General features: G+C 40.6%; 2 protein-coding genes across 8 annotated transcripts in view; one reads left to right on the top strand and one right to left on the bottom strand.

Moving 5' to 3' along the window:
* myo18b (myosin XVIIIB) overlaps positions 1-4,138 on the top strand; it is a 52,575-nt gene extending 48,437 nt beyond the window's left edge. For all 7 annotated transcript variants that reach the window (XM_084104490.1, XM_084104491.1, XM_084104492.1 and 4 more), the window contains 3 exons: positions 773-943; positions 2,439-3,367; positions 3,846-4,138. In XM_084104490.1, coding sequence (XP_083960616.1) covers positions 773-943; positions 2,439-3,354 — 1,087 coding nt within the window. In that variant the 3' untranslated portion in view covers positions 3,355-3,367; positions 3,846-4,138. The remainder of the gene's footprint in view (positions 1-772; positions 944-2,438; positions 3,368-3,845) is intronic.
* Positions 4,139-5,966: 1,828 nt separating this feature from the next.
* Positions 5,967-8,182, bottom strand: npm2b (nucleophosmin/nucleoplasmin, 2b). Its single transcript, XM_084104562.1, has 9 exons — positions 8,026-8,182; positions 7,856-7,938; positions 7,651-7,770; positions 6,721-6,814; positions 6,520-6,635; positions 6,420-6,448; positions 6,310-6,343; positions 6,171-6,216; positions 5,967-6,096 (listed from the first exon to the last, which is right to left on the bottom strand). Exons 1-8 carry the CDS (start codon positions 8,060-8,062, stop codon positions 6,175-6,177), a joined length of 555 nt encoding a protein of 184 aa, XP_083960688.1. The 5' UTR covers positions 8,063-8,182; the 3' UTR covers positions 5,967-6,096; positions 6,171-6,174.
* Positions 8,183-13,619: the final 5,437 nt, after the last annotated feature.

The raw sequence follows: 13,619 nt of genomic DNA on the forward strand, positions 1-13,619 counted from the left end.
ACAGAAGATGCTTACATGTTTCCCGGAAGACAAATCAAGTGCAATTTAGCTTTATCTTCAAATTCAAAATGTAAAAATAATTGTTCTTTATTGGCATTGATGGTTCCATGAAAAACCTTTAACATCCATGGATCATTTCAATTGCACAAAAGGTTCTTTATAATGAAAAAAGGTTTATTACAATATTCTTCACATTTAGAAAAAATGGGTCTTTTAATAATTGTTCACTGAAAGGTTCTTTGGTGAACCCAATATGGTTCTTCTATTGCATCTCTATGAAAACCCTATTTTTAGTGTAGGATGCTCCATTAGAAGGTAGCTGCCTGTCTAGGCAATAAGCAGCAAGGCCGCTCACTAGCTCTTGGATCAAAGCTTATGTTTTGGGTTCTCAGGCAAACAGCTTTAGTAAGTCTGTAAACAGGCTGTGGATCAGTGCGTTGTGCCCCTACGAGCCCTGATGATGACAGCGCTCTCAAGACTAATGAACTCACAGTTCACTGAACACACATGGCCTGCTGGGTAGCAATGAGGATATCAGAGCTAATATCACCCCCATGTGTGGCGTTACAGCACCCATCATGAGAGATCTCATCTCAAGCCATGTGCAAGATCATATTATATCATATAATATTCTGTATGCATTGATACAGGCTTATATTGATTTGATCGCTTGCGCTGTGAGAGCATGTTGCACAACTGTTGATCTTTCCAATGAAAGGCATTTTAGAATTTTTACACTGGAAAATTGAGTGACGTGGGGTTTGAATTTCAGCGACACCATGTCCAGTGTCGGATCCAGTGTGGGCACCGAAGACGTTGGTGAAGGGATCCGTCATTGGGCGGGTGTGCCACGAGGAAGCCGAGGAGGTGTAACTTCTCCTTACGCAGGAAGCAGTTCTGGCCGTCAGTCCGTCACCGACACCATGAGCACCTACAGTTTCAGGTAACATAGCAACAAAAGCCAATCAGCACTTCCATCAGTCCATCAAAGCACAATCAGTGTACTTCAATAAACATGGTAACACGATCAGATTGGGTATTTGTCATTTTTTAGAAGACACAGTAGGAGCATATTGGTGATATCGCATGCCTCCAATTCTGTATGAAACACAAAAGGAGAAATGCAGTCATTATTTCTGTAAAATGAAAGTCAACTCTGACAAAACCCCAATAGGATTATTTTTCCATTGGCCTTTGGATTATAGCAGAAAATAATCTCCAAGAAAAGTTTATGATTCTGAGACGTTTTTGTTCATCATAAAATTCTTCACAAATTATCACAATGAATTTTGAAGCCTAAATACAATTGGCAGAAGTAAAAAGCTAAATGTAGACTATAGCCACGTTTCCACCGCAGGAACTTTTCCCAGGAACTAGGGACTTTGGTGTGGTACTGTGTGTTTCGACCGCAGGAAACAAGGTCTTCATGAAGTTCCGGGTAAAAACTTCCCCCTCAGAAAATCCCTGCTCGTGAGGTAGTTACTTTTTCAAAGTTCAGGAAACTTTCGGGGGGTGGGACATGGGCGCTGAACATGCTGATTGGTTGAGTTCACGCAGAATTTTGATTGGTTGACTCCATGCAGCATTTTATTTCAACCACCATTTCTAAAAGTTTGTTGCAGTGCAAGCAGTAGTTGTTTGCTATTCTAATCAACAGTGGAAAAAATATTACCGATGGACCAACCACGAGGTTCAGGCTTTATTAAGCTTATATGTCGAATACAAAATCCAGCGGGAACTGGAAAGTCGCCCGCAGTCCTATCACCGGACTAATTTGCCTAATCTTCAGGGTACTTTAGATCGCGATGGAAACGCAGACAGCATCAGGTCTGGGGGAAAAAAAGTTCCTGGGACAAATTGTTCCAGGTAATTTTGGTGGAAACGCGGCTTTAGAATAGCTTGCAAGAGCATGCTTAGAAACACGAGGCTATGAAAGCGGATTAGTGAGTAGATAAGTTTACCTGTTCATCATGATGAGGTTTAATGTCCTTAACCTGTAGTTCCATTTAGCAACTTGTTAACAACCACCTTTTTTAAGACAACCATACGTCGTTCATTCAAGATCGGCATAAAGTTAAAGCAAATAAAGGTGCAGAAGTCTGCATTAAAAACACATGAGCAACTAAATGCTGGATTTCAGCATGGAAGATTTAGACTTCTGACTTTGCAAAAGTGTTTCCAATTTTGTCTGCCTTATGCATCAGACATTTAACGAACGGAGTATAGCCTATGTAAAGATTGACATAAATGTCAATTAGTCATGTCTTTTCAGAAACTACAAAGCATCTCCTTTTGTGTTCCATGGAAGCAAGAAAATCAAATGTGTAAACCCTTACACATTAATTACCCTCATTTACACATGAGGGTGAGTAAACAATGACAAAAGACTTATCCTTAGTTATATATGCATTGTTATTGTCTTTTATTTCCTACGATAGATCTTGCACGCAAGATATGGACGAAGATGTCAAAGAAAGTTCTGGAGGTCTTGGCAGAGCGTCGTCGTCCACGGCCCTATCTGAGCTTCTGGAGGGTCTGAGGAAGAAGCGCGCTGGGTGGGAAAGAGGCTCTGAGGCAGGCGAGGGTAGCACAGTGTCCCTTCCCATCTATCAGACGACAGGGGCCTCCACCCTACGCCGCAGGGCCTCAGCAATGTCACTAGAAGCAGAGGAAGGTCTGGAGGACCTGCCTCGACCCGGCATACTGAAACCTCCCAGTCCCCACCTGCCCCGTGCCTTCAGCTTCCGCTCCCTATCTGAGGCAAGCCCAACGTCCTCCACCACCACAACCACCACAGGAAAGATGAACCGCTTCAGCTCCTGTGACTCCCTCGCCTCCGTGACCTCCACCTCAAGTTCCCGCCGCCACTTGTCCAACCTCGCCATCCCCGAGGAAGGGGAAGAGGAGCCGAGCTCGAAAGCCATGCCTCCTCTTGGCTCCTATCAACCAATCCGCCATCGTCTACTTGGTGGCCTGGTGGCCGAAACCGGAGAGTCGCAATTTGGAGCAGAACCCCTTGTGTTCCAGAATCGCAGACTCATTGGAAATCTGGAGAATGCCGGAGTCGATGTGGGGGACACCAGCTCAGACATTCTCCCAGCAATCCGACGAGCGCAGTCCACCAGCAGTCTGGCTTCTAGCGGCTCCAGAACGGGCCAGAGACGAGCCCTCAGCGTGCACTTTGGGGAGTTGCCACCGTCCAGAGCGTCACGTAGGGAGTCAGACTCAGACTCTTCAAGTTCTGGTGGATCTCAGAAGCGCCGTGGGCCTCAAGGAGAGAGGCTGGAAGCCGAGGGAAGTGAGGATGTCAACTCCGTGATGAAGAAGTACCTCAAAAAAGCAGAAGTTGACTAGAAGACTCAACAAGGTTAAGCTTAAAACTGCACTGGCCTGCTTTACATTTAAGGGGGTCATATGATGAGGAACCTAATTTTCCTTGATATTTTGAGACTTTAACTTTAAGAACTCAAAACTATTGTCAGAATTGTTAGAAACCTTGGATTTGTGTCCATGTTGCATGTCGACAACATTTTCTGTCGGTTAACAAGTCTAGAGGAATACTTAAAGGATATTACCTGCAGTGTCTACAGTCTTTTCTTTATTGTGAGAAGCAGAAGCATGGATTGTTCGGCCTGGATTGTTTTGTGATCCTATCACAATGTAATGTAGGCTATTGCTAATTAGCCTAATTAGGGTCATAACGAGTGGAAAATGGTCATGAAAAACATTTTTTTGCCATTATAAAAGGAGTGTATGACCCCTTTAAATGACAGTGGAAAAATAAGTATATTTAATTGTGAAAGGAGGTGAATCATTTAGTCACCATTTTTTTTCTCTCCTAACAGGATAGATTGTGTGGAGAATCGCCCCTGTCCAGAATGCATTTAACTGGAAGCACAAATACACTGAAGATTTATTTTGAGCACTGTTTGTACACATAAATAAAGATGTTAAAGTGAACATATTTAATTCCTAAAATTCTCACTGTAAACATGCCCTTTATTTGAGCCATGCTGATACCCGTGGGGGCTTCAGGTCAGGTAAATGAATCTTGACCAGTGAGCGCTCTCTTTCCCTCTCAGCAGTCAGTGCAAATTTGTTGAACTCCAACAGATGTAAATAAAAACGTCAAGCAGAATCATTGGTTTTCGCTTCTGACCTTTCAAAGGAGAGGAGCAGCATCACATTCACAGAGGAAAACAGCTGAAATTGAGCAGTTTTACAAAGCAGAGGATGTCCAAAATAATTGAGGGGGGGAAAAAAATATATAGTTTGGACACCAGGGGCCTCATTTATAAAACTTTGCGTAGGATTTGCGTCAGAAGTGGCGTACGGATGAAACATAGGACGTGCGTACGCACAGAAATATTCGGATTTATAAAACCGTGAGCACGCACATCCTACGCAGTTTTCCCTTAATAAATCACTTGAGTGGCAAAAGGTTGCAGACGCCGTAAATGCTGTAGCCTCACAACCTCGGACCGTGGCCGAAATAAAAAAGAAATGGTCGGACATCAAAGTTGAGGCAAAAAAACGTCTAGCGCTCCATCGCCAGAGTTGAGACATACGTCATACGTTATTTTATCAAAAATAAAACAAACTAAAGGCATATGCATGAATACCATGATTCCGTAGCTGATGAAGAAATGTTTTATGAAAACAACTTTCCCCAGTGGAAAATTAATACATCTATCTATTTATCTATATATCTCCCTAATTATCTATCTGTCTATCTAATTGCATCTATCTGCTCCGCCAGACGGACACATTGACGAGAATATCAGTTTTGTACATTATTTCGTTCTGTTTACTATATTATTTATGAGGATGAATTGCACAACATGCCAATATTATTGCAGAACATATTTCACTTTTCTTTTTGCAAATATGTGTTAATTAGCATTTCTGTTGTAATTTTAGTTTGATTTTGTTTGTTATACACTGCAGATCGATCAAACGGGTGTTCGTGTAGGCTGTTAATTGTAAGACTTGATTTGTAAAGTCTTCATGTTATTTATGAGAGGCAGTATTGTCATTTTTTTACACAACGGTCTAAAGTTTCACACACTTTCACGTGTTTCTTCCATCTGCCGACGGTGTCGCCATTTCTCATTTCACCCGTTTTTGTGCGTACGCATGGGTTAGAGTTTGCGTGAAGGACCGCACATTTTCCCGTCAAGTTTGCTTTTTATAAATACCAATTATTGCGTAGAGAGCAGCGTACGCCTTCTTTTGTGCGTACGCAACGTTTATAAATGAGGCCCCAGAGGTGGTTTTTGAAGCCAATAAACACACCTGTGCTCTATAGTAATCCAAGTTGCATGGATGGAGAAAAATGCATCCAGGCAAGTTAAAGGAATATTCCAGGTTTAGGTTTTAGTAAAGCTAAATCACTGCATTTGTGGTATGTTAATTACCACAAATAATTTTAACTCGTTTTAAATCAATCGAGGTTACAGTTAGGCACTAACAACAAGTAAATATGGCCAATTTGGGAGGTTTTAAAAGCAGAAATGGGATGCTTATTTTAAAAAAACGTTTGTATTTGAACTGTAAAGTCACTTGTCATGGAAATGAAGTTGTGAAATTAGATTTTTTTTTACGTTTAGCAGATGCTTTTATCCAGAGAAAGTTCCTTTGAAGGAGGAACACAAGCAATTCATCTCAGAGCCAACAATATTCATAGCATACAACAAGAGTTTTGTAGCAAGTAATTTGGTTTAAGGTTGTGGAGTGGTTACAGCAATTTTCATGGTTTAACACGCATACTGTATGTTTTGGGGCTGTACTATTGAAGTGAGTATTTTAATGTTTATAGACTGACCCGATTTGCTTCTATTGTTAATGTGTTATTCTAGCCCAGATTTTTACTCTAAAATTTCTTAATTGGAGCTTTGTTGCATTAACAGCTGCAGACAGATTTACATCAACCCAGTCATACTTTTTGCATGGATGAAATGAGTCAAGTTTGCTCTCCCCTCCCAATAGTTTTATTATATGAAGCATCGCTACATTGGGACCATGGTGAGAAATTTGAGCTCCCAACTCAAATATCCAGCAGCGGCCTTCTGGGAAAGCAGCACTTCCCATCCACATCTGCAATAAGAGAACATGATCAATGCCTGAGTCACTACATGATTAAACCAGTGCAGTCATCTGCAGGTCCTTGCCTTGTCACACCTTCGCAGCTTGTGCCTTCCGCCCCCTTCCTTTACCCTGAAGGAAACAAAAACAATGTTATACACTTGCACTTTAGAAAAAAAAAAAAAGAAAAAAAAAACAACAACAACAACAACAACAACAACGCACCTTTTTAGGTGGATTTTCACCATCTGAGGCTTCCCTGCATTTAGGAAACATTTGATTAGTTTGCTTTGCAGAAAGAAAAAAAAAAATTAAAACTCTCAGATTTAACTTACTCATCTTCTGCCTTTTCTGGCTTCTTTCTCTTTAAAAATAAAAGGAGCAGTGAAAATTGGCTCAATTTAATTTCAATGAAACTATGAGACGAGGCCTTACTTTCCCAGCACCATTTTTTGAGACTTTCTTAACCGGTGATTCTTCAATATCTTCCTCTTCTTCCTCCTCCTCCTCATCCATCTCTTCATCCAGCTCTTCATCAGAATACTCCTCCACTGGAAGAGATTTTGACAGGACTCAATGACTTAAATTGTAGCTTAACTAAAGTAGCAGTTAGAAAGAGCTGAACTGGCCACTCACAGGCCACATGTTCTGCTCCTACATACACCGGCCCAGAGCCATGCTTCAGGCGAAAGGTCACAGGTGGATGAAGATCCAAGCCAGACAGGTTGACCTGATGGAGAATGAAATCTCATGAGGAACACGGACTTGTGGAAGTCAAATGTTATGGGAACTGTACGTACGCGTGTTCAGAATAAGCTTTAAAGGGTGAACAGACTTAATTTAGCGTTAATTCACAAACATTGATCAGCGAGCATAAGCTCAACCGAACCTGCTTGACGCACGTGAACAAACCTCATTGGTTCTTGCGGAAGCTCAAACGTGCTGTGTAACAAGAATGAACCACATTGTTCTCGCACATCAAGTGAACATGCTTGAGCTTACGTTTACCACAACTGATGAGCAAGTTGAATGTTTGTGTGAATAAAAGCCTAAATTCAATCGGTTCATCATGAAGCGATCGAGTCTCTTCAGAAAAATCAGACTAAACCCCTCAATTCATATGAATTTGTTATACGATCTCTTTATGAACTTTTTGAAGCGTCAAAGTGGTAGTTGTGTACCCATCAATAGAGGGACAGAAAGTTCTCAGATTTCATCAAAAAGATCTTCATTTGTGTTCCGAAGATGAAAGAAAGTCTTACGGCTTTAGGATGACATGAGGGTGAGTAATTAACAGAATTTTAATTTGAGGAACTATCCCTATAAGACTCCATAAAGTTATGGTAAACAATATTGTTTGAATAGCCTACTTTATATTAAAACAATAAATTGGGGTCAAGGCTGAAAATGCTAGCACTAGCCATTATGGGTATTTTTTTCAGCGAGCGAGCTTTGTGCACTGGAATTACAGTGGGACAGTACAGGGTTAATGTTTAATGAACTACAATGATGCTTTATACACTTAAAATTGTATTAATATTATATGCAAATAAAGTAATATCTTACCGTAGGCATGGATTTAGCGTGTAGTGTTGCGATGGGAACAGCTTTCGCGCTGTTGTTGCCCTCACCAGTGATCAACTCGACAATATTAAACTCATCTTTGGCGGTGTGACCCAGACACATCTTCAAAGTAAATATTAACGAGTTAATGGCAACCATTACAGATAAAACGTCAAGTTTAGGCTACTTCGATAATAACTGAACCAACCGTTCTCAGTGCCAGTTGGTGTTGATGGTTCGTATCATCCGTCTTGAAGGACTCTTCTTTATTAGATTCATTGAGTTCACATCCTAAAACAACGTGTCGTGGATCGATTAACCATGTTAGTAAGTTTGATGTTATGTTTTACTTCAAGTGAATAAAGCGTAAAATCTTACCCCAAAGCGTGGATAAAGGTTTCTCTGTTTTGCTCATTTTGATAAAAAGCTAAAACGCAATAAATGTGTATTAGTTTAATGTAAAGTGATTTAATGCGTCTTAAATGCTCACCAGAAATAAACTTCAGGGCTGTTTATAGGACAGCATAAGAAGAGAAAGAGTGCGTTTGCGCCCAGTGAACGTTTAAAGAGGAAGTTAATTGCTCATCAGGTGACAGTAATTAATTCTGGATCACTGCAGGTTAATTATGAGACGACCTGCTGAAAAATCACTTCTTTATGATCATGTTTTAATCGAATAGAGTTAAGCTGACTCATAATTATGCATTCTAAATATGTTGTCTTTTATAGCATAAGCATATTTGAGGTCTATCCACAAATGTTTATTTTGAATAGCAGTGGTTTAGTATATTAGTTTATTATAAACCTAATGTGAAACCACATTATAGGATTTGTTTTAAGAAACAGAGGGTACATTAATTGAAAAACAAAAATAGTGTGCACTGATAAATCATTTCTAACACTGTAATATTTCATAAAAATAAAAAAAATAATTGTCATTTTCGAATTCATGGTGACTATATATCCAAAAGTACATTTCAATATGTTGTGCAAGATTTTCAAGTCAGTGTCAAATAAATAGCAGGATTCTACTGACAACTTATCTAGTGTCTATATATATATATATATATTATGACTTTATCAAAATATGAGCCAAATGTGTATTTCAGTTCGTTTAACTTATATTTGCCATGGCTATTCATGTATCTCAGATCCCCCTCAGTTTCATATGTGGCTCTCATTCTAGACTTGTGTGATCTATTATTAACAGACCCCATGTTCCTGGATCGCTCAGCCTGTGGATTACTGAACGGAGAAACATGGGCTGTGAGTTTGACCGCCGCTCCCCTGGGTTCCACTGCCAGCCCCTCACCGCCATCAAAGACCACGCGCTGCCGGATGAAAAGAAAGTAGAGGAGGGGCCGAAGACAGCATGAGGACAAAGAGACTGTGATATTACGAGGAGTGTGAGGGTGATGGGTAAATAAATATTATATATACAAATATTATATATTGACATTAGGCAGTTTTATGAGCCGTATTTTTAATACAACTTCATAATTTTCTGTGTCTGCGCACCTGTGCTCGCCAGAAGAGACCGAATGACATGCGGAAAAATAGAGGCAAGTGCCTTGTAAATGAAATGTGAAGCCACATGGGAGCTCCACTCACACAATCTCCGCTCCTGACGGCGTATAGGATGGTTTAGAGAGCGCGTGGGAGGGCTCAAGTGAATCCTTGGTGTGTGTGGGCCCCGTTCTCCTCTGTGAAACACTCACACGCACAGTCTAAGTTAAAAAGCACAAATGAACCCAGTGAGCATTTGTTGGCTATTATTAATGGTGACTAAGAGCAATTGTGGGCTGTCTAACGCAATGAATGACACACATGGCACACGGTGCCAAATGCCTGTTCTGAAACGTGACAAGTGTGCTTTAAAGTCAACATGAAATTAAAATTGACCCTCTTTACTTTCTTAATACACATTTGAGGTCTTATTAAGAATGATTTATCGTTAAATGTTATGATAAAGATTTTAAAAAATATTGTTTTCTTATACTTGCTCCGCCTCTCAAGCGATTTTCCTGTCATCTGATCTAGGCCAGGGGTTTTCAAACTTTTTGATGCCATGGACCACACAACTGTGACGATCCTCATATATATACAGTGTTGGGGACAGTTACTTTGAAAAGTAATGCGTTACAATATTGCGTTACTCCCTAAAACTTACTTTTGCGTTACTTGCGTTGTTTGTTAACAGCCTTTAGCCTTTAGCTTTTTGTATGTAGGCTTCAAAATGCATAAAAGTTGTGTTAATTTGTGAAAATGATCAGTTACAGTATTTTTCTCCTCACTTGAGGCCCCTTGGCAGTTTGGAAACCCCTCATCCAGACAGGGAAAATGCATCTGGGAAGGCAAAATCATTTTAACCAATGGCCAACTGGCTGTTTATATATGGTTGTAATGCAAACTTTCTAAAATCTTGCCAATATTCAATGCTGTAATTAATGTTGTTTAATATTGCTGTAATAATAGCAAATCATGGTAGATATGAAGAGGCAACACTGGTATATTTCACCTACTTTTCATGACCCAATCATGAAAATCATTTTTCTTCTTATTTCACTTGAAAATGCATCACCTTACAGCAGTAAAATGGTTGCAAAAGCCATTTCATGTTAACTATAATTGTTCCTGGGAAATGCTCCAAAGGTGCTGAAAACAAAAACAAAATGAGTTCCCCATCCCAGAGGACCTTTCCACACCGCATTAGCTGCAGAATACCTGTTTCAGCACTTCCTAAGTAAACTAAGCATATTGTGGATGTGCTCGTCTGGTGGCATTTCAGTGTGGGATCACAGCGACCGGCTGATAGATGGAGACAGTGTGGAAAATAACAGATAATCCTTAGACCTCCTTGGATCTAATTAAGATTTTCTCGAGGAACGGAAGGGGTCAGACCCCTCTGTAGTGTGTCAATAGAGTGTCAGTCACTTTGAGAAACTGTCGTTTCTTGGATTTTCTTCATCTCTGTAGCTCAGAAAGAAGAGGATGGCGATAGCAACGCCAAGGTCATGAGACTGGTTGCCAGGGAATGCATGAAGTGATAAAAATGTATATTTCGTATGCAGCGTACATCGCTTTGGATGAGTGTCAGATGCATTAATGCAATGTAAATGTTGTCGGTTTAGCTGTCTTTAGAAAAAAAAAATAGAAAAAAAAATATATGCTAATTATTTTGATGCATTAAGTTCTGGCACAAAATCCAGCAACTGTGTAAGTTGCATTGCTAAAAACAAGTTTCACTTTATCGTTTTTTTGTTTTGTTTTTTAAGGGAAACGCAACAGCATCATTATATTCAGCAGCTGACTTTAAACTATGGCAAACACAGCGGTTTCAGTGCTGGGCAATGAGCCATACTTATGCCATGTGTCATGCATCATTAGTCTGTGAGGGAGAGTGGCATTGCCAACACTGAGCCACCTGTGATCTTAAAAGCCTTAGAACAGTGAGTTGATCATAGATGAAAAGGTTTAGACATCCAAACTGCTCATGCCTTTTTTTTTCTTTCTTTTTTTCAAACAATATTGGACCCCATTGGCTTGTATGGACAAAAAAAAGGCATTTTTCAAAATTTAATATAATTTTTCAAAATATATTTTTTTTTGTTCCACATCAGAAAGTCATACATGTTTGACGGTGACTAGCCAGCAGAAAACCCCAGGGCTCTCTCAGTTGAGACGCTATATGTGCTATGATACGGAATATCCACAGAACTGTTAGTATCTGATTTCGCAAATAGTTTCTGAATATAAAAATGTCAGCACAATGTAACGTACTTGCTCTGGCATTAGTTTTGGATGAAGAGATGTGCTTGTTGTTGTCGTTTGTTATTGTTGTGCAAGGAGAATGTGACGGTTGGTCGGTGTGGTATTTGCCCCGCCCCTCCTCCACTGTGATTGGACGGCTAGGTAAAAAGTGACAGTGATGAGCGCTGCGTTTTACCCAAAGTAGAACATTCTTCTAAAACAACTCTCTGCGACAGGTAAAAAATGCAGAGAAAGCTGAAATAGACGTTCGATGTCTTGTCACACTGCTGGCGTTTAAAAAACGCGGCGCACTCATTGAAAACAATTGGGAAAATATGCTAGCCTCTGAAAGAAAAAAAACGCTTTGATGGACACACGGCCTAAATGATAACAGAATTTAATTTTTTTAAAGTGAACTGTCCCTTTAAGGGAATTTCTCCAGATGAATGTGTTCTTCTTCTCTTCTGGAACATTTACTCAGAAGTAATTAACAGAGATTATCACAAAGCAGCTTGATCCAGCTAACAAGCATTTGAAAATGACGCTCTCAGAGAAATTACTTTCTTCTCAGGCCGCTGGATTCAAGCACATCAAATCATCGCATATCTCAATGCGGGCCGGAGGTCTCTATGTGTTTTTTGTCCAGCTCTTCTCAAATAGCCGAGCATATCCGTTTGAAACAGAGTCTGTTCCGATCGTGGCTATCTCTATCTCATTTCTTAGTGCAGGCCAGGAGCCTTTTAACCAGAGATGAGAGATGTGGGATTAATGCCAACGCAGTTAATGGACTATGAATTCCCTTGACCGATGAAGTCATCCATGATATCATATGGGCTTCGCCATGGATTGATTTGGGAAAACATTTGTTAATGCAAGTAGAGCCCAACCTCTCTGCTGGGAGTTTTAGATTGCCTTTATGGTAAAATGGAGACTCGGGTTAGTTGTCACCCCACTCTCAGAAGTGTGCTACATCCCTTATACCATATGCCCTAAAATATGTACTCTTTTGAGAAGAAAAAGTATACTTTTGAGTTTGTAGCAGAAGAGTACACAAATGACATACTATCTTTCTATTATAATTTTAGTCATATGCTACTTTTGGTGATTCTACACGAGAGACTGTCCATGGACTTTTTGGACAGTGTTGTTTTCTGGGGTAGGTTGCCAGGTCTTTCCCAACCCTCCCCATGGCTTGGGACTCACACACACATGCATTCACACCTACGGCCAATTTGGCATTTCCAATCCATCTAACCTGCTTGTCTTTGGACTGTGTGAGGGAAACCGGAGCGCCAGGAGGAAACACACGCTGACACGGGGAGAAGATGCAAACTCCACACAGAAGGGACTCCTGGCTCAGCCGGGGCTCAACCCAGGGTCTTTCTTGCTGTGAGGCGACAGCAAGCCACCATGCCGTCCCGTTGACTAGTCTCAGCCTCAGACGTCACGCTGGCTGAATGTCTGATGCATATGGCACACTAAATTGGAAACACTTCTGGATTTTCAAAGTCGTCATCTGATTGGTTGAATTCTACAGGATGTCCAGGAGACGTGTGTCACGTTCTTTTACGGTTCGCCTGGAAACAAAGATGCCGTGATGCCAAACCCCCTCATGGATGAAGAACGGCATCGTGTTTACAACTGTGACAATGAGCGCTTGTCAGGATCAACTAAACGCTGGGAAGTATATGAAGAATGCAGCATAGACTCTTTGAAACACGTCCAAGAGTTTTACACACCGGTCTGTTATTGTAGGGACATCGATGTTATATTTTCACGCCCCTAAACATGACGCGGGACAAAACAAACTGTGATTGGTTGCTTTACATATCAGTTAGACATCCTCTTGGGCGGTCCTTGGCCAATGAAAGCTGCTATGAGTCCAGACCTTCTGCCGTTAGTCTGAAGGTCTGGCTATGTGAAATTACCCATTGACATACTACCACATCATAAAATTTGCATATATGCATTCTGTCACCGTAAACCAGCCTGTCAATCATCCAGTCAAAGTTAACATCCACATATATGCACTCTACATATTTAATTAATATTACACTACAAAAATACACTACAAAAAAATCTATCTATCTATCTATCAGCATTCATTACTTCCCTGAACTGGAAACTGTAGAAGCATTTCCCCCTCACAGCATCAGCAACTTTTACACACACACAAACCAGAAGGCAGAGAGAGAGAGGGAGAGAGAGGGAGAGAGAGAGAG

This window comes from Abramis brama (assembly GCF_963993115.1).
Source record: "Abramis brama genome assembly, chromosome: 25".
NCBI classification, from domain to species: Eukaryota; Metazoa; Chordata; class Actinopteri; order Cypriniformes; family Leuciscidae; genus Abramis; species Abramis brama.